The sequence below is a fragment of the Anopheles darlingi genome, chromosome 3 (genome assembly GCF_943734745.1).
Source record: "Anopheles darlingi chromosome 3, idAnoDarlMG_H_01, whole genome shotgun sequence".
Lineage (NCBI taxonomy): Eukaryota > Metazoa > Arthropoda > Insecta > Diptera > Culicidae > Anopheles > Anopheles darlingi.
This window is the reverse complement of record NC_064875.1, coordinates 37,682,110-37,705,938: the sequence shown is the minus strand read 5'-3', so window position 1 is coordinate 37,705,938 and position 23,829 is coordinate 37,682,110. Positions and strand designations below refer to the sequence as shown.

The window sequence follows — 23,829 nt, the reverse complement described above, 5'->3', positions numbered from 1 at the left end:
CATATTGAATTCCATGGTAACCCAAGCCCACCATGTTCCAGACCTGACTAGCATAGTAGCCCAAGTCCTAGGTCACAGCGTGCAGCGTGCCGCACCTTGTTCGCCGGCTCCGCGACATTTACATAACACACGTGATCGTGATTTTGTTTTACTTTTTTTTTTTACACCGATAATGCAATATACATTTTTCCTGCATTTAGTGTATCAAAATACGTTCCGTGACTTTGCTCTATAACTCGATTCCGGGGCGTCATTCGTCTGAAATTCGCTTCACCTATACATAGGACGATCGCGTTTGCGAAGGTCTTGTGGCAAGTGAGCAAGTCATCTTATGTCATTTTTTTAGATCAAGACGTAGACAAGTGTGCGCACGCTCCGTCCGGTGTTTTCGGTGGACCTTGGATCGCCGAAATGTTTTTGCTAAGTATTTGGCAGCTAGGTAGGTGGATCAGATGAAATTTCGGCTGAGCTCATTCGTCATCTGTCGATGGTGTGTGATTGGACAGTGGACGTATTCTTCCACACTAGGTCAATGTCACGATCGGTGGACGTCCACTTGTTTGCGTACAATTAATGCCGCGATCTGGTTTTAGCATGGTTCGCGGCGTACATTCTTCCAACGTTATTTATATACGTTTGAATGGAAGTATTAGAACAATTACGTAGAATAAATTAATGTGATTCCCTATCGGGATCGCATCTTAAATATGCACAAAATGCAAGGTACAAAGGTCTGTAACCTTGCAAAATGGAAATTAGCTAAAACCTTCACTTTCCACTGACTATGGCGTCAGTCGATCTAAGGAACCATATTCCCTGGGTAAGAGACTTAAAGCAAAGTTCTTATGCAGCCAAGCGTATTATGTAATCCAGGAACCAAGCCCCCAAAATGGAATTATAAATAAGAGTTCCCGGAGAGCGTGTTCACGTACGAACACAGGTTTATTTATTTATAGTTTGGACGACCTCTCGCCAGCGCAGCCCTCGTCCACGTCCACGTCCACGTATCGCTCTTCCCAAGGAATTGAGTGGTGTGTGACCTAGTCATGTGATTGGGGGAAACCCAATCAAACGCATGAAGGTTATCCAGCCAGCCCCTGTGGCAGGCTCCCATCATGGCCACGCAACCGACACTTAACTGGGTGAACCATTGCAAACTAGTGCTGCTGCAGCTACTACTCGACTAAACCAGTTCCGTGAGCGTTTGTCGTAGCAGCGGCAGCGCGTGATGGGTTGGCTGTGACAGTGAAAGGCGACGCGAGCCCACTGCTTACACACACGCGCACGCACGCAATCACACTTCACTGTGCCCCCCTTCCATTTGCCTATTGGTTTGATAAGTTCAGTTCAGGAAAATTAATAACAAAACTATACCGAACTACACGAAGGTTGGCCTTTCCTATTCCGAGCAGGCTTTGCAACGCGTTCTAATCTAACCTATATTTTGCTTTTTCCTACCACCACAACAACAGCCCACCTGTTTGGTGGAACAAACCAGTGGTGATCCTTGAGCCGTGTCTAAGCGTAGCGACCGCCTTTGCGCGACCAGACACACACACACACACACGATGTAAGCTGGAGTGGAATGGAATGGGGCATGGGTGGGCAGCACTTTGACTACACGGGCAACGGGCGAACCGAAGCTCCTTCAGCCTAGCGAAACAACTAGCCAAGCCTTAGTGCGCCGTGCCTACGGATCGTTCGGAGGGACATTATGCAATTATTACTACTCTACCTGCCCTAGACGCAATCGATCAATCGCGTCATGATCGCGACTAAGAGGTAAGAGCAAGGACGTACCGACGTGCTGTCTTATAGTTCGTCGTATCGCTCGAACACAAGTTTTATCGAAACCCTTTCTATAGCGTTTCTTGTTCGATTTCATTTCAATATCTTATAATTGTCAATGTGCATCGCTTCTTAGCAGCAACTAAGATGGGCAAGCGTTTTGAACGAAATCGTCAATCGATAGTATCGACCTCGATATGCGTTTCTCGATGAGAGAGGTACACGAAAGGTCTAATTAGTGTCTGCAATCCTCCTGCTATGAGTATACCATCATTTAAGGGCAAGTCACGCCAGTTCGGGATCACGCACTACTACAAAAAAGGCGCCGGCACAGAAGCAATGATGCTGCCGCTGCCTCTGTTGCCGCCGAACGGGGGAGATATGTAAGCCGAGCCGAGCATATTTCGATCGGAGAGGGTTAAGCATGGTGGACACATCGTGGACGGGCCCAAAAGGCAACTTCTGTGGCGAAAGAAAGAAAAAAAAAATAACGAACACTGCATGGCAGCACGACAACATAACACACACCAGAGTGTAGCCTTGAAGTCTTTTCCCCTTGCACCCATCAGCAACGGAGCAGAACGGAATTGTAAGAAAACAAGATCACTAGGTATGCGAGATTCAAGGTCTCCCCACCGACGAACGCCGGAGTAGAGTCTCGCCGAGTCACGCTCGAGTGCTTGTATCGGGTAGTGGAGCTTCATTTCGCTAATTACAACGCCTTTTTCAATGCCTGCTGGGGGTAAACGAAAGTGCAGCAATACCGGGTAACAAGGCGAGAAATGATGGACGCGTCTGCTGTGCTTGGACCACCTCTTGCTTGTTTCTCTTCCTCCTTTTGCGGGTCGTCAACGGTAGCCCCAAGGCCGCACGCTGTCTGTCGGTAATTGTTATAGATGTACTTATAATATTGCAAAATGGTATTACGAATCTACACACCCCTCGGGTGGCTGGTTTTTTGGTAACATTTCATGATACTCGCTCGGTCGCTCATTTGTAGATTGCTGCTCACTTTGCTTGTTACCTTGGTTCCGCCGCCATGCTGTTATCATTTGACAGCAGAAACTTTTCTTGTTTTTATTTTTGCGATTCAATTCACATTCTCATTATATTTCATCATGCAAGAGTGTCAAAACGGTATAATATACACGGTATCTCGGTGTCCTTTTTTCTCTCGGGAACATGAACATGGTACATTTCTGTGAGCAGCGAAAGGGAACGAATGACGACGTAGGTTGCACGCCGACGCAGGAAGGAAGCTGATAGCAGGTGGTGGTGAGGGTATGTTACACGAAACGCTCTTTTATCGGACACTCCAGAATCGTGTTTGATAATATCATGAGAACAACCGCTGCGCACAAATCGATCGAATCAACGGCGAATATTGCACACCGAATACCTGCATGCCATACCTCTTCCTTTCATTATGCTTGTTTGCAAGAAAGCATCACAATTGTTTGCGCCACATTTTGCAATAGCGCAGCTGTTTGGGTAATAAAGTTCAGATTTTAAATTAATCTTTGTCCAAAAAACAAAAAAAAAACAAAAAACTCCCCCACACACTCTAATCGTTGACGTGCTACGTAGCCCTTTTATCACCCATTTGTCAGATGTCAGGAAATTACCTCCATCATGCGATGTTGATTGCTTCGATCCAAAAGTTGATTGGAAATTCCCCCTGATTAGAGTGCCGAGGCCGAGCTGAGTACCTCGGTCGGTCAGCAAGCGAAAAAATGAATTTGGACCTTAAAAAGTAGGCAATGATTTTGCGGTTTAAGCATAGAAGGCAACACCAACTCTCGTTGAAAACTTTTTGCTGATGAAATGGCGAATCGAATACGATTCGATTGATTTGAAACACACAGGCACTTGAAGTCCATCGCTAGTACACTGAGAAAATAGTATCGAAAGGTACTTGCGAGACATGTTTTTCTTTTTGCAGGAAGAATCAACATAGACAACACATTACATCGAACGACTCGCTGGCGAGATGAAAATCCCCCAGAACTCTATTAGAGCACGTTATGTACATTACCGTTGCTGTACAGTTATACGTCATACTTGAACCACAGTGTTTTTGCCACCCACTCCACCCCACCTATTAGGCCGTGTGGTGAAAGTACGGAAAAACACCATACATTCGGTCAGAACACGTGAGCTCGGCAGCGGACGGCTCGGTGTAGCGCGTTTATTTGACAAAAACTCGAGCAGCTCTACATCTGAGAGTGACACTGGTGCATCGGATTTTAAAAGGGCTAATACATACTGGCTAGGTTCGTGCGTTCTTATATGGCTTACAAGGTTTGCTTGATGCAAAATAGTAAGCGCGTGTGTTGAGCCATTTACATAGCCACAATCAACGATCAGCGTTCCCAACAACCACATGAAACACAGGCACATTCCGTATCTCAAAACAGTTTCAAGCGCTCAAGGTCTAATGTTTGATAAGCGATCTTTTGAACGCACAATTTGTTTGAGTGCAATATTTCTGTTAATGTATAAGTAAAATGTGCGATTGAAATTCCAAACACTGGACCACATGTAGATAGAAACAAAATATTATTTCTCGCATTAATTGAGAGTTAATACGTGAACTGGTCTCGTTGCAGAATAAGAGAAGAAATTGTATTTGTAACATTTAAACGTTGTTGTTGTGCCAATGCACGTGCTAGTTCAGGTTAGTGGCTGTAAAACAGCAATGTGCTTCTAATACTCACTTGGATACAACTAACGTTGATCGTGCATCTACTTTGCGCGTCTTACTTTTGTTCAATAAAAAGAACGGTAAATTGGAGGCGTATGGAGAAAAATAAAAGTAAAAACATCTCCAGTCCAGTACCAAGTGTTGCATTATACGACCACATCGATGCATCGCTACTACATACAGCTATTTCAGCGATCTCCAACATTAACGCGACCGATGACGAATACCGCGACCGATGTACTAAACATTATCGACCCTACATATACTTTGAAACGTTGACTAAAACGTGAGACCAATTATGAATGTTTATTGCACCGTAATCGCTCAGTGACTGACACAACACTGAACGTTGCCACGTCGTTCGACTGAACGAACGCTGGAATCCACTTTCTAGTACACCACCAGGGCCAATTGCACCAACAATACAGAAACGCGAGCAAATTGTCGAGTCAGATCGCCATAGCAAAAGAATCGACTCACATTTTAATAATGTTCTGCTTATAGATTCGCTCGCTAAAGCCGTATACCCGTTTCCGTGTTACTGCAATATCTCGTTAGTATGGTCAGATTGGTTCGCGATTGGACTCAGAAAAGAATCTGAGCAATATAGTGGGAACAACAATAATGATCTTGATCTGCCGCGCGCAGCTTTTGTGCTTTTCTCTCGTAAACGAACGAACGTCGAATATCTCATAGGAGTTCAGAGTCAAACCGCAAAACCGGAACTATACCTCTTCTCAACTCGTTTGGATGAACCTCTCATAGAACAACGGGACGGAGATTCAGCGAAACGAAATGGTCAAACCTGTTTTACTTCCAAAGCCTTGGCATCTGGATGTCAACTTGAAATGTCATCAATTTGCATATGAGGTGAGAGAGACGAGCAGTTTCCTGCTATAGTGCAAGCACTCCATTCGATCTGGTGCTGACACATCTTAAAACACAAACACTGATGCGTAATGCGTAGCTTAGACACAGAATTTTGAAAGACTGCATGCGTGTGTATTCTCTAATCGTGTAAGTTTGACTAATGCTTGGAGATTTATCTAATGACATTGTTAAACTAGGTAGAACCATATAGGTTACATTTTAGTAGCGACGACATTTTAGAAGAGACAATCGAGTTTAAAGTGGAATGGTTGTTCATCCAACCAATTCGAAATATTCACCCTCCTATTAGTGAAAGACCGGTGGAAAGTAAAGAGCCAGCGATAGAGCACGAAGCATTGCAGTCAAGTAATCCCTCCGTGCTGGCGTACGCGTCAATAGTGCCCACTTCCTTTAGCGATAGCGTTGCCCACCTGCAATCCACCCACGGTGGTGGTGATGGTTTAAGGATTGGTCACGTTTTGTAATATTTTACTTCTGCTTTTGCTTTCCTTATTTTTCTCTTACAAACAGTTTGTGTTTTTTGTCTATGGAGCCAAGTGGATCCCAAGTGGCGGGACTGGAACTGGAATCGCAGGAATCGATGGTATGGTCAATGCCAGTGTGGCCATCCAACCGTGTGAGATGGCGTGGGAGCCTTCAACGTTATTCCGCACTTCGGCCTTTCGAATGCGGAATTTGCGGCCCGTAGCCAACAGTTGCGGCCCGTCACGTGAATTCTGAGGAAATGCTGAAATGTGCCGCGGCAGACGCGAGCCGACGGCATTCACACATAATCCGGTTAGGGTTTGCACTGCACTCTTCTCTCTCTTTTCTCTTTCCGTCATCCAACCGTCATCTACTTTGAATTCAAAATGCAAGAAGCGTCATATCGGTTACTAATGAACACGACGAATCTTATGGAAGGAGCACTAGGTTTTGCAATGAAATTCCAATTTTCTTTTGAAGCTCATTGCTTTGAATCCATAATGGAATGAATATCGGAGATAAAGTGAAAAAAAAACGGCACAGTAGGCATAGTAGGCAGACTTTCCCATGCTGCCACCATAATGGCGCTAATCCACCATTAAGTAACAACCATATTGAGCCAATATCATCCCGCTCTCAACTAGCGCGGCCTCTTACCTAACGGCACAAGAGAGTAAGATGACGGTTTTTTTTATTCCAAGCAATTTCGTAGTCAATCTGGAGAAGATGCGAGGATAAGATGCACCCAGCCTTAGCAGAAGAGCCAGCCACCGCTTACGTAAAACACTCTTATACCTGAAGACGCTAGATTGGATCTTTGCAGCGACCAGCAGCGACGCGGGCAGCCATAGTAGCAATGACCGATGAGACCGCTTGGCTTGACGAACGGGCATCATGCACTTTGGAATGACTGGAGGAACATCGTAAACAATCCCCTCTTGTCGTGTTCGTTAGTCTTGCGGCGCTGATGATGATTGATCTTACTTTCAAATTTGGAACTGCGCCGTAGTATCCACTAATATTTGGTTTTGGCACTTTTTGAGTGCTGCTGCGCAGTGCAACTGGTTTTTGGGGAGGCCAGTGAAAGGAAGTGTCATTACTCGGTGTTGTCACGAAGGGTAGGGCTCCGTTCGTTGAACCGTTGAACGCAAAAGTGTGAAATAATCGCATAATTTATGAGCACATTTCGCGTCGGTCACATCAAAACCTTCCCATAAACCCGAACCTTCTAAGCCAAGTGTACCGCCAGTATCCAAGGGACGTTCCTGGTTCTGGTTTATAGCGTTCCGTTGATCGCCTCGACACGGTCCACGGCCGGTTCCCGGAGGGTGAATGCTGAATATCACAGAGGGTAGCAGCCCTCAGCTTGTATCTACCAAAGAGCGTTCCGTCGTTTCATCCACCCACATTGTACCGTTTTATCATCAGAAAACCGGTCCTGTTGCCACTTGCCACTCCTGAGGGCTCATACATCACACACACAGACACACACACACACACACAAACAGCTTGCGGTGTTACATCAGCGCGCTGGCCGGCCAGGTCCGTTTAATGGTAAACTTGACAGTGAAATGGCTCGACCAGCACCGGACCGGAAACCGGTTGTGCTCCGTTTTCTATCTCTTGGCCACGAAATTACAGCCACTCCGAGGGAGAGGCTACCACGGGGGTGGGCCTGTCGAGGCCTAGAATCGCGTGTGGGCGTGGGTTGTGATTAAGTTTCGCTTTTTTTTTAGTAAAGATTGTTGAACCAGAGCCTACTATGTTGTTCTTTTGGCGAGTGAGAAAAAAAAGCAAAGACGCATATCAAGATGCTAGCAAGCAAAATGTCATTCGACCAAAGCCGCAGGACACGCGAGGCCATTGGATTTCCATACGCAAATGTGAGTGATGGAATGAAAATTATACGGAATCGTATGTACGTAAGAACGGTTTACGTTTGAAACGCAAATTTCCTTCCAATTTGGCTGAAATCAGCTTGAAAGTAAAAAATATCACACGTCAGCACACTGCTCGTGTTGGAATGCAATTGCAAACAACCTCGAGGATTGTGACCGGGGGTGTTGCGAAAAGTTCAAAATCAAACATGAAAAAGCATTGTTGTAGACGCAATCAACAAACCAGTCAGCCGGACACAAAGCGCCACCAACCAACCGCAAATGGATAATGGAGCAAAATGGAATGTAATGCTGTCGATGGTGGTCGCGCCCCAGCTTTTCGACACAACCGTTGGACCGTAAATATCGAAAAACCGCTGAGGGGGGGCGCTGCTGCTTCCCTTACGATTAGCACATCAGCAAAAGCACCATGATTAATTCAATTAATGGGTCCCGACAAACCATCCGTAGGGAATCGATTGCAGTGGTGGTGGTGGTGGGCATGCTACCGCGCCAATAGCGCCATCGCCAGGCAAGGCGACATAATTTTTGTCGATCGCTTTCCTGCGTTGCCCTAGTTGCCCAGTTGCCTACACACACCATTGGCAACAACATTATTCGAAAGCATCATAGCATGCGTGCCGCGGGAGGATGATGGCCACTATGGTACAGCGAAGCGATGGCACTGACCACCGTTGGAGGCAAATGAGTGAATGAGCAAAACAGCTGGTTTACCACTCTCCCCCTTCCCCACCGAGCCGAGCGCAAACATATGCTCCGCTCCGTTACGTAACGTTCTCTATAAAGTCGGCAAAGACGACGCCATGCCACGACTGCAAATAATGACGCAGACGTAGACGACGCCGCATCTATCGCCGCGTTCGAGTTCGATCTAAGTATACGTAGGCACCACACATCGAGTGGTAGAGTGTAAGACAGGGCTACTCTGATCCGATGATTGTTTCTCGTTTTCCCGATCCGGCAACCGGCAACACTATCCAGCAACATCGTAAAACACCATTCATCTCAAGACGGTGCTGGAAGCATCCCACCTCTAGACCCCTGTAGATGCATACCTTTTCTGCAAACGTAAAGAGACAGAGGCTTCATCTGAATCAACAGTCTGCCTTTCTGCTTGAAGCGTGAGACCGAACCGAATAGTAGCAGAGAGATGTGTGAACTTGATGTGCGTTTGTGATGATCGCACCTAGTAAATGGTTGGAAGATTTAATGACCCATTGCTACCCCCTTCCCCTCGCCCAAGTGACGCTCGCGACGACGATGGTTAGCCATAGTAATGAAGCATGTCAACATGCTTCACACTGACATAAACCATATAGTATAGTGAACGCGCGTGGCTGGACAATAGCCGCCGCCTGTTCGCAACATTGTGTCGCACAACGTCGGTTGACCGTTCTACAATCAACCGAAAAACACTTTCGTCATCGATGCGGTCGGTAATACGGGGTACAAGATTCTGCACACCTCTGTGTCGCGTCGCGGGGGAGCGGATTGCATAAGCGAAACGCCGAACGCTTAGTACATCATGACATGACGCAGCTGGGCTCGTGGTCCGACCGAGTCAATGGACCGACCGAGTCATAGTCCATTTTCTCCTGTCGACCGCGTAAACCCGATCATCGAGCTCATCGAACTCCGGTGCCTGCCAGCAGCTGATGACGATGACCGTGGAAACGGTTTCTTACTGCACTTCTTCATTGCCTTTGTCTTAAGACCGGGGAAGTGGCCGCACGGCGTCGGCACAACGTTCGCTGGCGATGATTTTAGTGCTTCCGAAACGAACTGTGTAAATTGCACTCTTGCAACACACACGCCCGGTCTGCACAGAAGTTTCAATTAAGATAATAACGGCCTCAATTAGTCGTACTGTTTAGCGATGACAGAGAGGAAAGCCAAACGCATACACACACACACACACACACACACACACTCACTGCTGCACCAGTAAACTACGGGTTACAAACAATAACAGTACGTGGCAATAGTGCACCGAAAGGAAGAGACCGTTCTAGGCCGTTGACGGTAGAGTTGTTCTATGTTAGCATTAGATTGTCTTGCCCATCTACTGGGTGAGCTAAGAATATGGGTATACTAGCATTATCAGTATTTAACAACGGCCCCACGCAGTCATGATCACGAAATAATAGCTATTAATGTTTTTTCCGATCCGATCGCGCTCAATAATGTTGACAAAGGTGTGTGTGGATGTGTGGCAAAAGTCGTCGTGGATTTCGTCAACGTTTCCTTCCTATAAACCAATCCTTCAAATTGGACATTGCAACGCGAATCAAACGCACGGCGGCGTCGATCAACCGGCCTCGCAACCGCCCCCCGCCGCATATAGTATCGCCATCGTGCGTGAAGCGAAGGCGAAAAATGGTAGGATTTTCGTTTCTATAATTGAAACACCGAACCGACCGAACGATTTCTACACTTTCGCAATCGAAAATAGAAAAAAAGGCCCAATAACAGGCGAATGCCAGCTCAATTTACTGCACCACTCTTTCAGCATAGCGCCGCGCCGCGCCCCGCGCCCCGCGCCCCGTTGTTCCCCTTCATTTCTGATCAAACACCTGAGTGACCACATCAACACCACTCATGAGGTACATGAGGTAGCGCCAATCGGACGGGGGGGCAAACTTATGCAAGTGAAGCGAATGGGAAGTGGAGCAAGTGGGGCTACTAAAATTGCCATCGTGTGTACGCCATCAGAAAACCGAATCATGGCATGCAGCACTCGATCGAGGCCGGACGAGACGACTGCCGCGGTTGTTGCCGTTGCTGGAGAGACGGCCAGCAGTCGGCCACCAATCGCCAGACCCTGCCCGTGACCGTGTCACCGTGAGGTTGGGAATTGGGCAACTTGTTGTGCTCCAAGCACGATGGCCACACACACACACACACACACATACAAATCTACGCTCATTAATCGGACAGATAGACGCACACATGCGGCTTGGGTGCAAAACTTATTGTTAGACACTGTAACTGCCAGCAGCGCAGCACCATCATCATCACTACCATCTCCCTCCGGCAAAGCCATGTTGTGATGGCGATCCAGAAGGACGTACCGCGGCAATGGGTGGTAGCGGATTGTTAATGGTTCGTCTAAACCCAAGTTGCAAGTTGGCAAATCCCTGGCTCAGTGTTCAGTGAAATCTAAATGTGTCCAAGAAGGCTTTGTTGTTGAAGTGCTGCAACCAGATGCATAAACGTGAACGAGTGAGAAGGAAATGAAAGCACTTACGATTTCCTCCTCGCTTTTCGCTCAGAATGTATGACATGTGAGCAGCAGCTACACGTGAGCTTTTGGTTGGTGGAGGCGCCAGTACTAATCCTGAAAACCTTCAATGCACATGCGGCAGAACGCGTGAGTTTGTTAGTTTGCCGTCAGCGCGTCAGCGTCGTTTCGGTCACTTCTTCATTGACAAATGGCAACAAATGCGTCGCCATCAAACCACGGCACGAAAAGAGATCGTACGAAATTCCTTTCCGCTACGACGGATACGACGCAGGAGTTGCCTGCTAACCTTGATGTCTTCCGATCGTGATCATGCTCCATGCTGCTGTTACGTAGCGCTGGTGGTAGCCAGTCTGCTTGTTGCTTGTGGAGTGCATCACGCTAAGTTCATGCTATCGTTTAGAGTTGGACAGTTACATTCGGTTTGTTTTTTCAACTCATTCATGCTAGTCGGTTCTTCACAGGCCTTCACAGCTTGGGCGCTTCCTGCACCATGGATTCAACTTCGGTGAATGGATTGCTGTTACTGTTGCTGCTGCTGCTGCTGCTGCTGCTGCTGCTGGAGGCGAGAAGTTTCTTCCCTTCCAATCATAAACTAACGCCACCAGTGGGCTAGCAGGTGGTCTCTGAGACGCCAACCGACACCAACTCACCTTGAAGAGGTATCAGAGCCTGTACCTTTCGGCACTGGGTCGGTAGTACGTGTTACCATCTCTTCTATACAGAGAGAGAGAGGAAGGTTTCATGAGGTATTTATGGTAGTTGGCTCAACACCGAACAGATTGTTTATAGGGAAGCATAGCAGTGCTATGTGAAAACATGAGCTATTGTTCAATTCAACTATCGTGTCGTGCAAATAAATCTACCAATCGGCATACCTTCACCTTATACACGATAAAAACGCGCGACCACAGTCAACGTATACCATTAACTGTACAAGGAATACGTGGATTTCAAGGAGTCAAAGGCCAACAGTCTTAAACTTCTAAAGGTTATAAGCAGCTGTTCCACGTCTATTGCAACATATTACTAATAATCGTTTCCATGCGCCTTGTGCTCAATTTACCAATTAGGACACTTTGTCAATTCACCAATCAAGCCTCAAACACACAAAACAACAAAAAAGAAAGTATTGACTGGCGTCCAGTGATCTCATCGCGCTGCTATCAGTGAAACGTACAGCTATCGGCGGCCAAACCTGATGACATACTGATAAGCCCCACTTCCACCCACCCGTTGCCAGCGGTTTGGCAAACATGGAAACTCCTCATGCAACCGTTGTCGCCGGAAGTCTCTCGACCATACCACCGGCGTCTGATAGCAATGTTTTTTTTGTGTTTTCTTTTTTCCTTCACTGACACCACGCTGCCTTCATCCAGTCCCGGTCAGTTGCCGGTTTGCTCATGCCACGTCTCCAATTATTAGAGACTAATTGATAGTAGTCAAACGGAACAAGTCTTCCGTTGATTGATTATTGTGTTTAACGATGGTTTGATAAAGCTGACCTGATGACCAAGTCGTATGCGCCGTACATTTTCATTTTAGTAAATTAGATTTTCTGATGCATGAATTTATCGTCGACGGGATCTCTGTGCGACAAATAAGCTTAAACATGAGACTTTTGGGGTTGCTGGTGCCTACACAAACAGGGCATTGGCATTTCGGGAACAAGTATTTCTATTCATATTCGCCAGCTTCGAAAAAAACGGCTACAAAATGAACTTCTTGTATTTAAAATTCCAATTCACAAAAGGGTTAGATATGAACCCTTCTACAAGTCTATCGATACAATGGTATTGCAATTGCACAGGCCCAACTTCAAAAGCGGTCATTTAATAAGGGTACCATACCTAAGGCCACTTGCATGTCGAAAGGTCAATGGAAAGGAAGCTTTGAAACCCGCAAATACTAGACATTTGACACAAGCAATAAACGATCGCACCAGGGAATCAGGATAGTACGTAAGTTTCAGTGATGCTTCCATTCATGTGTCCAGCATATTTAAATTTAGTATATAATTTTACAAAAATGTATTGTTTCATTTAATCAACAGATGGGTTACAAAGACATACACACACCAGGGAGGAGACAAGCTCTTTGCAATAAAATATGGCATACAATCTGCAACATTTTTTTACAATGAGATGTTATGTTCATCCTTGTTTTACTATATTCCAGGCTTCAACAACGGACCGAATAAAAACCATTTGTTTTCCTTTCAAACGTGTGATTATTTTATTTTGCCAGCAGCACGTTCCTATGGCAACAGGAACCAGAGGGCGCAAGTTACTGTTAGCAGATTTCAAGAATCTTGCATGTTTCGGTATACCGATAAGTAGTTTGTATGTATTTTATACAATCTAACCTCTAATGTATTCGAACTTATTAAAGAACAATTAAAGGTACCGTAATGGAATCATCAATTCAATTTGTGTTACTTTGTTTTCAATTACTAGTATATGTAGTATACGGATGGTAGTTATCAAATATGTAATCGAAACTCAAGAGCTCAGTATGCATCGAGCTACACAATGTTGTGAACATACAGTGATTAATTGAAATGTTTTATCGGAAACAATTTTAAACGAAAGTTGTGCCCAAAATTGCGAAGAAGACTCTTCCTCATCATCGAATGCGTTGAAGAGACACAAATGTCAAGGTTACGGCGCAATGCAAATACCGGGGATAGGTTATTGCGCAATGCGATCATGTGTCTCCTCGGCACTCCTTCTCCACAGTTTGTATTCCATCTATCTCTTTCCACCCGCTCTCGATCTCTATCTCTGTTTCTCTTTCCCCTTTTTGCTTCGCGCTCACAACGGGTGGCGCTGCAAACCGCTCTGCAGCAGCAGCAGCAGCACCAACAGCAGCAGAAGCAGTTGAAGATATTTCGTCAGGTGCAAAAGTGAAAGTAGCTCAGCGACCTTCGCTTTAGAGAGGTCTCTTCTCTTGGATGAATCTGCCTTCCTTAATGTATTTGGGATAAACCAATCATTCCACAGCATAAACATCGATATTTGGCTGCTTCAACACTCACATTTGGCATCTTGATGACAGTACAACTGCATTCGCATCGATCGATTAGTTAGATTGCTAGCTAATATATGTTGAGTTGAGAGATGAGAAAAAATCACGCATTTCTAACAGCTGTTGCATCAAACTTTGTGGCATCCCGTCCGGTGCGAACTTTGTGCGTTCACAGCATATGTTGCAAATAAAATTGGTGGTATTTATTTTAGGATCTTTATACAACCTTTATTTTGTTTTAAAATTAAGTATATCAAAACCGATCTGTGGCTAGCATTAAGAAGAGTGAAAATATGCAACGCTTTCCCTACCATATGGTAGCGTTAGCAGCAGTCGCGGCATTTGTTATCGAACGGGAGTTTTCACTTTCGGTTCGGCGCTCTCAAACATGGTTCAGAGCAGCAGCAGCAGCAGCAGCAGCAGCGAATACGAACACTTCTCTGAGTGAATTTTCACACTCGCCCTACCCACGCATTGCGCGCCGGGAAGGACTTGCGCGCGACAGCAGAAGTTCGGTGAGTTACTCGAAGAAGAAAATACAGAGAATTTCCAGATTGGATCCATAGTGCATCTCGCCTGGCAGCAACATTACTTCGAGGTTACGCTTTTGATCGATTCTTTGATAGAAATTTCCCGAGCAATCTCGAAAAATGTCCCGAGCAAGCGACCGCATGCATGAGTATCGAGGGCCGTGAGTGTGAGTTTCCAAATCTCGCAAGAGAAATGAGAGCCGGAAAATGAGCACCACATCCCCTTAGGCTTTAGAAAAATGGGATGAAAATGTTCATGAGTCTTTATTATCATATGCTTTCCTGTACTCACAGTTTGTGCAGTGAAGTAAAGTAAAATGTGGCAATGGTTTTACTTTACCTAGCATATTAAAAGCAGTAATCACAATGACAGATTAACTACTGCAACAACTGCCCTAAAGGCACACCTTTCCTTTATACAATACACATACGATTTGAACACGTTTCACCATTGCGATTGTATACGTTCGTGACCTGATGCTACAAAGTACCACGGTTGGCCCGTATATGTGAAGCTCCTGTGGGTGATTGCACAGCAACAAGTGTAAAACATTCCTCGAAATCAACCAACCAAGACCAACGCTCGCTCTGCTCTGTACAATGCCTATCAGCATGTGAGTTATGGTCTCATACAAATATTGATTGCAACGCACCGGTGCCACATGTACGTACTTCTACCAATCAATCCATGCTGCGGCAGAAATATTTTCCAAAATGCTTTTTGTGAATTTGATCGAATTACGGAGAGTTTTGCTAGCATTCCTAGAGATCCCCAGGCCCACCCAGCGAATGGGTTTTGTTGAAATTTGTCACAGAACCAACCGGATAACTCAAGCAGTTCGCTGGACAACCTTTTTACCTATTGAAATGCTAACACAATGTAGCGACTCATAGCGAAGCTACAACCCGCTTTATCGACATTCCCTGTCTTGGTCTTGGTTTTGACCAGTGTTCGCTTGTTCGGTTCAACATTGTGGTAGTAAGAGACCACCTATAGCCGGGCGCCAATTTAATTATAAATGTCTGGTGTCACATATGGAGTAGCAGACAGCCCAACCAATGTTGCGGGGCCGAGGAGCAACCGTTGGCGTCACGCAGGGTCCTCCCTAACCGAGTGACCGACCGACACTCGCCAATCACTGAACACACAGCAGAGCGGGGCTAAAGCAGCAACGAGGAGGAACACATTGAAAATGCGGGGAAAATTGGGGACGTCAACTCGTCGCCATCGCCATCTCACAATTCAGTTCATGTCATTGCATTTCAGAGCACAACATACGCGCCATACGCTTGATTATGGTTTTGATTTTAATCCATCGCGCTGCAGGCAGTAATAAAACATAGATCGTAAGAGAGCGATATAATAATTACATAAAGTGCCATCAATTTCCCACATTTTCGAACACTTAACACACCCCACTGCATTAAACATGAACCTATCTCTCAGGTGCGCAACTTTTTTAATCGGTTATACTCGGTACAAATAAGCAGGATTTGGCTATGCAATTAACTGCGTCTACCCTGCTAGTCTTCGGATTGGCGATAGATGGCGATTTCTGTCGTATATGATGCGTTCAAGGGTTCTTCTCAAGGATGCGTTTACCGATTTAAATTAACTCTGCACATAAAGCTCTTAGCCGCTTGTCCCTGTATAGCCTGGCCGTATAGCGACCGTTCAGACCGTCTACCGTCTCGCGGAACCATGCAACGCCCATTAACAAGAAGGCACTTCTCTTCTTGCACACCGTCGCTTGAAGATATATATATAGAATCGGCACATATTTTTGAACTGAATGTGCTCGTCGTCCACCGCCAGCACCGCCTGGCTCATGCCCGGATGGTATCAAGCTGTTTTTTTTTTTTCGCAAAATGTCTGTGCCAGTATCAGGAGCGTCTTCGGATGATGATGATGATGATGAGGGTGACGATGATGCTGTGCCATGTAATCATCATCGGGCTACCGAACATGGTGTATTGGTGTGGTTAGTAGCTATCGGCAATATCGGATCAAATTCCTTTCCTTGTTGGCAAGGCGATCAATAACACATCAGCAATGCGGTTAACAGAGAGCCAGAGCACTGTCTATCGTCACCGTCACTCCCGAAGTATTTGCTACTGTCAATGCTATCTCACCTTCTCGGCGTCGAATCTGCATCTACAACCTGAAGGATGAAGGAAGCGAACCGCAGCGTTCTGGTTACCAAGTGAAAACTGGTACGTCACCTTGGTAATGTATAGCAGAGACTCGCCTCTTCCTGACATACTCGGATGTACGCGAAAAAAAGAAAGATGTAACTTGCAAGCCGCTTACTAGCATTTGGAAGTGATTGCGGTGCTAGTGAAAGCTTCAAAGTTGGATTCCCTCCGCTCCCTTTCCCCCGCCGATAGAACGGCGTTCCGACCACCTTTTGCTACAATTCGCCTTTCCCTATTGCCCGACTCTTTGTTCAAGTGTGTTGCAAGTGTGCAAAACCGTGGTCGTCCCGTGGTCGGCTGTTCGACAACATAAGACTATTTTCACGAACGAACGAACGACCAGAACCTGTTGCCTACGTAGACGCGTCAAATAAAAATAAATGACGAAAACACCGGCCGGTGTTTTCGGGGGGGCCACCGCTTTGATCGCAGTGTTGTATATGCCAGCGGTTGGAGCTGCCGATAGCAACTAACCGAGAACACTGCTTCCTTTTATGGATAGCGTCTTGTGCTAGTTTTTTGTTTTGTTTGTTCAATATCTTATTAGCAAAGGTTTCAGAATCTAGCACAATACTTTCACGAACGCTTTCTTTTGCGATATTGATTCTGTTGCGTCTCTAATACAGTCATTCACACCCTTGGGAAAGCGAAAAGCACGAGGAAACATCTCTTCTTTCTAGGTCAAAAAGCTTCACCGTGAGTGAAGGTCAATGTCCTCCGAGCACCACTATCATGTGACTGGGGGTAGTAGTTCGTAGTCGTCGTAATAGGCTACAGTAATCACTGCTCTGAATCAATTGACTAGCGCACGTTGCGATTTGATCAACACAACGCGCTTATCAGGATGCTCTAGTGTCGATCATGCTGCCTTCACGTCAAACAAAGCCAATGACTTGCCAATAGCCAATCCCGTTCGCCTCCCGAGAACACTCAGAAGTACGGTAAGTGTGTTTGCATTGGCCTGCGTTTGTGTACCTTTCGGAAATTGATGGAAAATACCCAATCGAGAGAGAGTATTTAGTCTTTCATTCAGCATTCATAAATTGCATGCATTTTTACTATCTGTGGATTGTGCCAATCCACCGCTTGTGCAGCTCCCTGCTGTTAATGTGTCTTGGGCGATACCCCCTCCCCCGCTACGGTGTCAACGGCTTTAGCGATGAACGTCAGCAAGTCGCAGCAAAAAAACCCGCCTATCTCGTCTTATCAGCTCCATCATGGGTTCGAGAGATTAGAGGGGATGTAAAAGGCTGGCGTTACAAAAGAGACGTCCAGGCGACCGACCGGACTGAACCGGGGGGGCGGCCATAAACCGCGAAACATAGCGTGGTGTTGTTTTTTAGCTGATAAAAACGATGGAACGCCATTGTGCAGCGACGCGCGCGCGCGGGCGGCGTTATCGCCCTAGCAGTGATTATCGAACTGTTTGTTTTCGGTTATGTTAATGTTGCGGTCAGGTGTTTCAGTGTGGTTGCGCCTTCGCTGATAAGCAAGAAACCTACGATTGGATTGTACTACAGTTACAGCGAGCAGCCGCAAGCGATTGCAGTGGATCCGCATTGCATTTAACAGCCGCCGCCTTGGTCAAACCGTTCTTCAACGCGTTAAATAATCTAGGAACGTGTTCAAGCTTACACAAGAGTTCTTTGTTTCAACTCACCTAAGCAGATTTTTTGTCATTTTGTCAAGCTTTTGATAAGGCGAAGCTTCCATTACTGGACTCTACTGTTTGTCCAAGAATAGTCCGTTAAGCATTGGATGCAAAAAAAAATGCAGCACATTATCCTCGCATTGTGTTATATTTCCGGATGAACATTTTTCACCGCTTCCCCCCGGGACCAGGAAGTATCCTCGTCAAGACGTGATGGCGAATGGAACGGGTTGCTAATAAAAACATTGACGAACGATACATTAAACTGTATTACAACATCGAACACTGCACTGCGTGCCTTCGAGCAGAGGAGAATGGAAACGTCACCCACTAAGGAGTAGAAGCACGATGTCACCTGTCTTTATCAATTCCAGGCACGCATTTGAAGCGCATGATTTCACTTTCCTATCACACGTGTGCGTATGTGAATTAGCGGGTGAAGCGCGCGTAAGCAAACTCGCGCGCCACAATGCGCACATCGCAAGTCCTTCTTGCATAATTGGAAGCGTCGTCGTCCCTTCTCTCCGCTCCGATACTGATGTGTTTTCTCAGTTCATTCGCCCACGTACTCACCCGTCACGCTAGCCATAGTATGTGCAATACGTTTATTTGCCTATATCGCTTCGGTCGTTTTGTGCGATCTTTTTCCATCATTCGATCATTCACGTTGCAGTAATGCGGCAAGATTGAATCGAATACCGCCGTGCCGTTATCGAGCAAGATTGTGTTTAATATAAATTTTGTTATGCAATACATTATATTCGCTCTTATTCTATTGATCAGAGCTCTCTATTGCACCATCTTGGCACAGCGTGACCGGCATGCTGTGTCGGGGTGCAACACCGTCCCCGTTATCAGCGCAACCCGCGTAAGATCCGTTGTTGTCACCGGAAAATACTTCAAAGCCAGAGCAAGGGAGAGACGATTCCACGTGTGAAAGCGACAAACTGTATTCAACACGATTTCTCCGAATGCTCCGTGCGAGTGCATTCAAGTGTATAACACTGGGCACTGACTGGCCGCAATTGAGGAAAATGCCGTTGGAGTATTTACGCAAACACAAATCCGATCCGATAAGCTACCACTCGCGATCACGTGTCGTAGGTCACATTTCACACTTCTAGTACACGCGCTGCAGTGCTAGTTTTTTCCATCTACCTCGGGGCACATGCGCTACTAGAAATTTCGGTGCAATTGCAGGTACGATAACTGCACACAGTTGAAGGAATAGGAGAAGAGTGTAGAGAAGTGGCGCAAGTGCCATGTTGCACCGTTTGCTACTTAATTGAATTGGTAATGTTTAATCGTACAATAGTCATCGGAAGCATCATCTACGAGCAAGCAGCGCGTGATTACGTACGTCTCTGTCAAGGTGTGTGCGGTTTCAATCCGCTTCTCGATCTCGAACTCATGCACGTGAGCTATTGCTATGATCGTAGAACAATACAGTAATTTCTGTGTCCGGAGTCTGGCTGTCCCGGGCGCTGTATGCTGTGTGTGTTGGTGCGATCAATCGGCATGTGGGAGGTACGAGGGTGTTTTTCATGCGTTGTATATGCGGTGGATTGTGTGTATGGTGTATTTAGCTGCGGGCCAATGTTAATTAACGCCAATCATTCGCCGTGTGCCGTGTGCTAACAACTCCATACCATCACTATCAAACCGTATAAACAAGATCAAGGTCATGGCGCTCGGTCGGATGCTAAAAACTATTCGATTGCAAATGAACCATTTTGCTTATCAGGTTCGCTAGAGAATGGTCCTGTGCATTGCACCACCGATCTCGTTGATTTTTTGCTTAAATGTAATTTTACTCTTTCTACCGTCCTTCGTGTGCTGATAGTTTTATGCTTTAACGCATTCCCTCGCGTTGCAGGTGGCAGCAGCAGATTCCCCATCCTGATGAGTGATCCAAATCCTCAAGGTAAAACGGACGGTTTTCCTTATGCTTCCTTCGTAGCTGCGTAACATGACACAGAGACAGACAGAGATATAGTGAGAGAGAGCGAGAGAGAGCACGAAAGAAAGAGCTAAAAGCAGAGTTGGACAAATGACGCCCGCAACAACTCGCGATAGAGAATGGGCAATGATTTTGCCTTGGCAATTTTCTTTTTTTAGAATGAATGCTTGTGTTTCGAAGCAATCGGTTCATCGGTGTGGCCACGTCACGCCACCGCCGTGCCAACTGCATACCGTCGTACCATTGGTCTTAGCGCACATCTTCGAACCCCCCTTCTGCCTCTTTCACCATTGCTTGGGACTCTCTCTCTCTCTCACCCTCTCTCTATGGATGATGTTAACCACCATCGCCATTGACACGAGGTGTCTAACAACCGGAAGATCATTGGTCGGTTGAGGTCGAAGGCACATTGCACCATTTTAGCCTACACCGAACGAACGAACGCCAAGAAACCCAATGTCCCAAGACACTTGGGCACATCAAGATCATGCATGAAATGGTGCGTTTCACCTGGGACACCAACGATTGAAAACAGCGATTGGCCATCAGCAGCAATTCGTCTGAACCATATAACTCGTTGTGTACGGTACACAACAGTTTTCCAATTTTTAAAATGTTTAAAATTTACCAAACCTTCGCTTAATTTACCAAACCTTCCAATAATAAGCTTCCAAAGCATTTCTATTTTCGGCAGATGTAACATTTGCTTATACTAACCTGTTACTGCATGCAAATGCATAGGAAAATCTGTCTAATGCATGTTGCAACATAACTCAGTAATAGTTAGTTTATCGTATTTACGATAGTCGTCTCCATCAGGCACAACAACAGTAAGCCATGTTGCGATGTTGCGGTGAAATTACTTCCATCATCAACGCCAACTTGTCTAATGTTTAACTGAACATATGCCACGGCCTTCAGTGACACTGGATGAACTGCATGGCAAACCATGGCCTACGTTTGTGGAGTGGGTTTTTTTTTGTGTTGGAAAATTGTTGCACGTAGCCCAAAAGCACACAGACGACTTGCACCTCTACACAGGGAGGGGGGGAGGGGGTATGTCTACAATCTCGGAGCACGGCCAGTGACGGCCAGCTATCACTGCCACTGCCAGCCGGGGCCGGGGTTCGGTGGGTGGCGGATGGAAATGGACTAATGGGAGGAGCGAAAATCGAACAGAGAAATCATTCACCTTCTTTTTTTTCCTCCTTCTTTATCAGTGCGATTGCACTGTACTTGCACTGTAAGTGTGTGCGTGTGTGTGTGTGTTACAGTTGCAGTGTGTACTTTCAATGGCTGACTGAACGCACTGAATTTTAGCTACGGAAACGACGACTGATTTTTGAAACTTTCCTTGGCTTGGCACAAACCATTGAAGGGGTTTTCGTTTCGTTTGTTCGGCTTTTCGTTTTTCTTTGCGATTGAGTTTTCCTGCCACCCCCCCATTCCACCACTACTTCTTTGCATGTCCAGCGGCTTTCCACTCTTTTTCTCCCCGTTTTTCCCGCTACCCCGCACAGCAGCGGGTACGTAAAGTCTTGAGCGCGTATTATGGGCACACGCGGTCACGCGTTCGCATGATGGCTCGCAGCACGTGCGCTTAAGCCGAAATGGAAATAGAGAAACCGGATTACCCCACGAGGCGGTGGATGGCGCTTCACCCTCACCACGCTTGCCTTAGTATTTCGGTAGCGCAACGCAAACAGGGTAGCAAAGTAGTAGTAAAATGGTTGCAAAAAGATGGTTAACAAAAAGTGATAATATGCACACTACAAGGGAATTCGAAATATGGGTTGCTTACCTTCTCATTATAGGGGTTTATCCAAGCCGATATCATGAAAACCAATTTTTCGTTGATCCAACGCAAGGGAAGAATGAAGAGGCAAGGCGTGTTGTAGTGTGGTGTGGCACTACCCTCCGGGATGGCACTAAGTACGCACTATGCGCACACGCCTTCGACGATTTCTTCTCCTACAGGTTTACTACACGTTTTGTGCAGACGCGGGCAGACGCAGGCGGAACGGACACAAAGCGTGCGCACTGTTGTCGTGGTACACTGACACCACAACACACTGGTGTCTGGGGATCTGGTGTGGTAAATGCTTGGGCAATAATACGCGCGCACACGGCCGGTCGGTCGGTCGGTCGGTAGTGGATCACGGGCACCCGGGCACCCCGGACACGCAATGCCGCGTCCCGTTTCGAGCTCAGAACGCACTGGCGCACGAACAACGCGCAAAAAGGTAGGGCACACTTTTCTACCGGACACAGCGGGATCTTCCCGTTTCCGTTGATTTTTCCTTTCCTTTAAGCACAGACGTTCCTTCAAATCGTTTCCGCACCGTGCGCCTACTTTTCTTCTCTCACGCGGGACACGTGTGCTGGAAATCTCGAAACTCTTCCAATTGGATCTCGGAGCAAGACACGCTTAGGACTTTTCCTGCTTGCTGCAAAAGCACGCACTCACTTCGTCTCTTCTTCGTCTCTTCCGGAGCCCCAAGTCAACAAAAGGGGATGGTGGTGCAGTTTATCGGTGAGCTAGTAGCAGCTTGGCCTTATTGCTGGAATCTGAAACTGCAATGCGTACAAATTAGTCCGGTGCCGGATGATATTGTTCGCTGGTGTCTCGCTGGTAGAGGCTAGTGGATAGGCGAGTAGGCTGCGGTTGCTAGGGGTTTGATGGAGTTGATGAAAAAAAATCGCAAAAACAAAAACATTTACAAATATTTAGCCTAAAAACAACTCTCGCTACAGTCAGCACTTGCTAGAAGGGAGAGAGAGAGAGAGAGAGGCAGGGAGGGAGTGCGAGTGGGCAGCGGAGAGGTGGGGTGGGGGGAAAAGATTCAAACAATTGACGACCGAACAGACGGACGGATACCGCATCGACATGCGGCACTCGCTCATTACTCGCTAGCGCCGCAGCGAAGCAATTACGCTGCTATTCTTCAACGTCGCCGTCGGACTTCGAACGGCGCGCAGCACACTCTTCGCCACGAAAACTCACAAAAAACGTTGCAAAATGGCCCTTTTGCACTCGTCACCAAACGGCCCGCTAATGCCGTACCGTGCGATGCCATCAAAAAGCCCCCCCCCCCGCGCCCTCTCCTTCCTCCCGAAAGACCCCACGCACACACAATATGTTTGTCGGGAGACAGTAGTAGGGGCGAGAGAACCGGACAGAAGTCGTCGTAAAAGTACACTCGACACCTTTGGACACTATAGTGCTGTGCGAAATAATGGCTGTGCTTTAAACCAAATCCGACAAAATCGATCATCGACCTCCATCGACACAGCTGGAACACAGTTTCGAGCAACGTTTGCTTCTCCTGTCAGAATCTAGTAGTTCCTAGCGACCACTCGCTGGCACTCGGGATGTCCTTGCTAAATGGATGCAACCACGTAGACGACACACAGTAGAGTAGAGAGACAAGCAGTAATACTTCGGCCACGGGTTTCTTCCTAATGATGGCATCAGCGC

The 23,829-nt window shown here is 46.6% G+C and overlaps 1 protein-coding gene across 9 annotated transcripts in view; it reads right to left on the bottom strand.

The window, feature by feature from the left end:
• Window positions 1-23,829, bottom strand: part of LOC125957044 (terminal nucleotidyltransferase 5C) — a 35,661-nt gene that overhangs the window by 10,385 nt on the left and 1,447 nt on the right. For 5 of the 9 annotated variants that reach the window (XM_049689429.1, XM_049689423.1, XM_049689426.1 and 2 more), the window contains exon 2: window positions 22,153-22,925. In XM_049689429.1, coding sequence (XP_049545386.1) covers window positions 22,153-22,188 — 36 coding nt within the window. In that variant the 5' untranslated portion in view covers window positions 22,189-22,925. Of the gene's footprint in view, window positions 1-18,400; window positions 20,987-22,152; window positions 22,926-23,829 lie in introns of those variants that run through there. The other 4 variants (XM_049689427.1, XM_049689430.1, XM_049689432.1 and 1 more) reach the window with 3 other exon arrangements.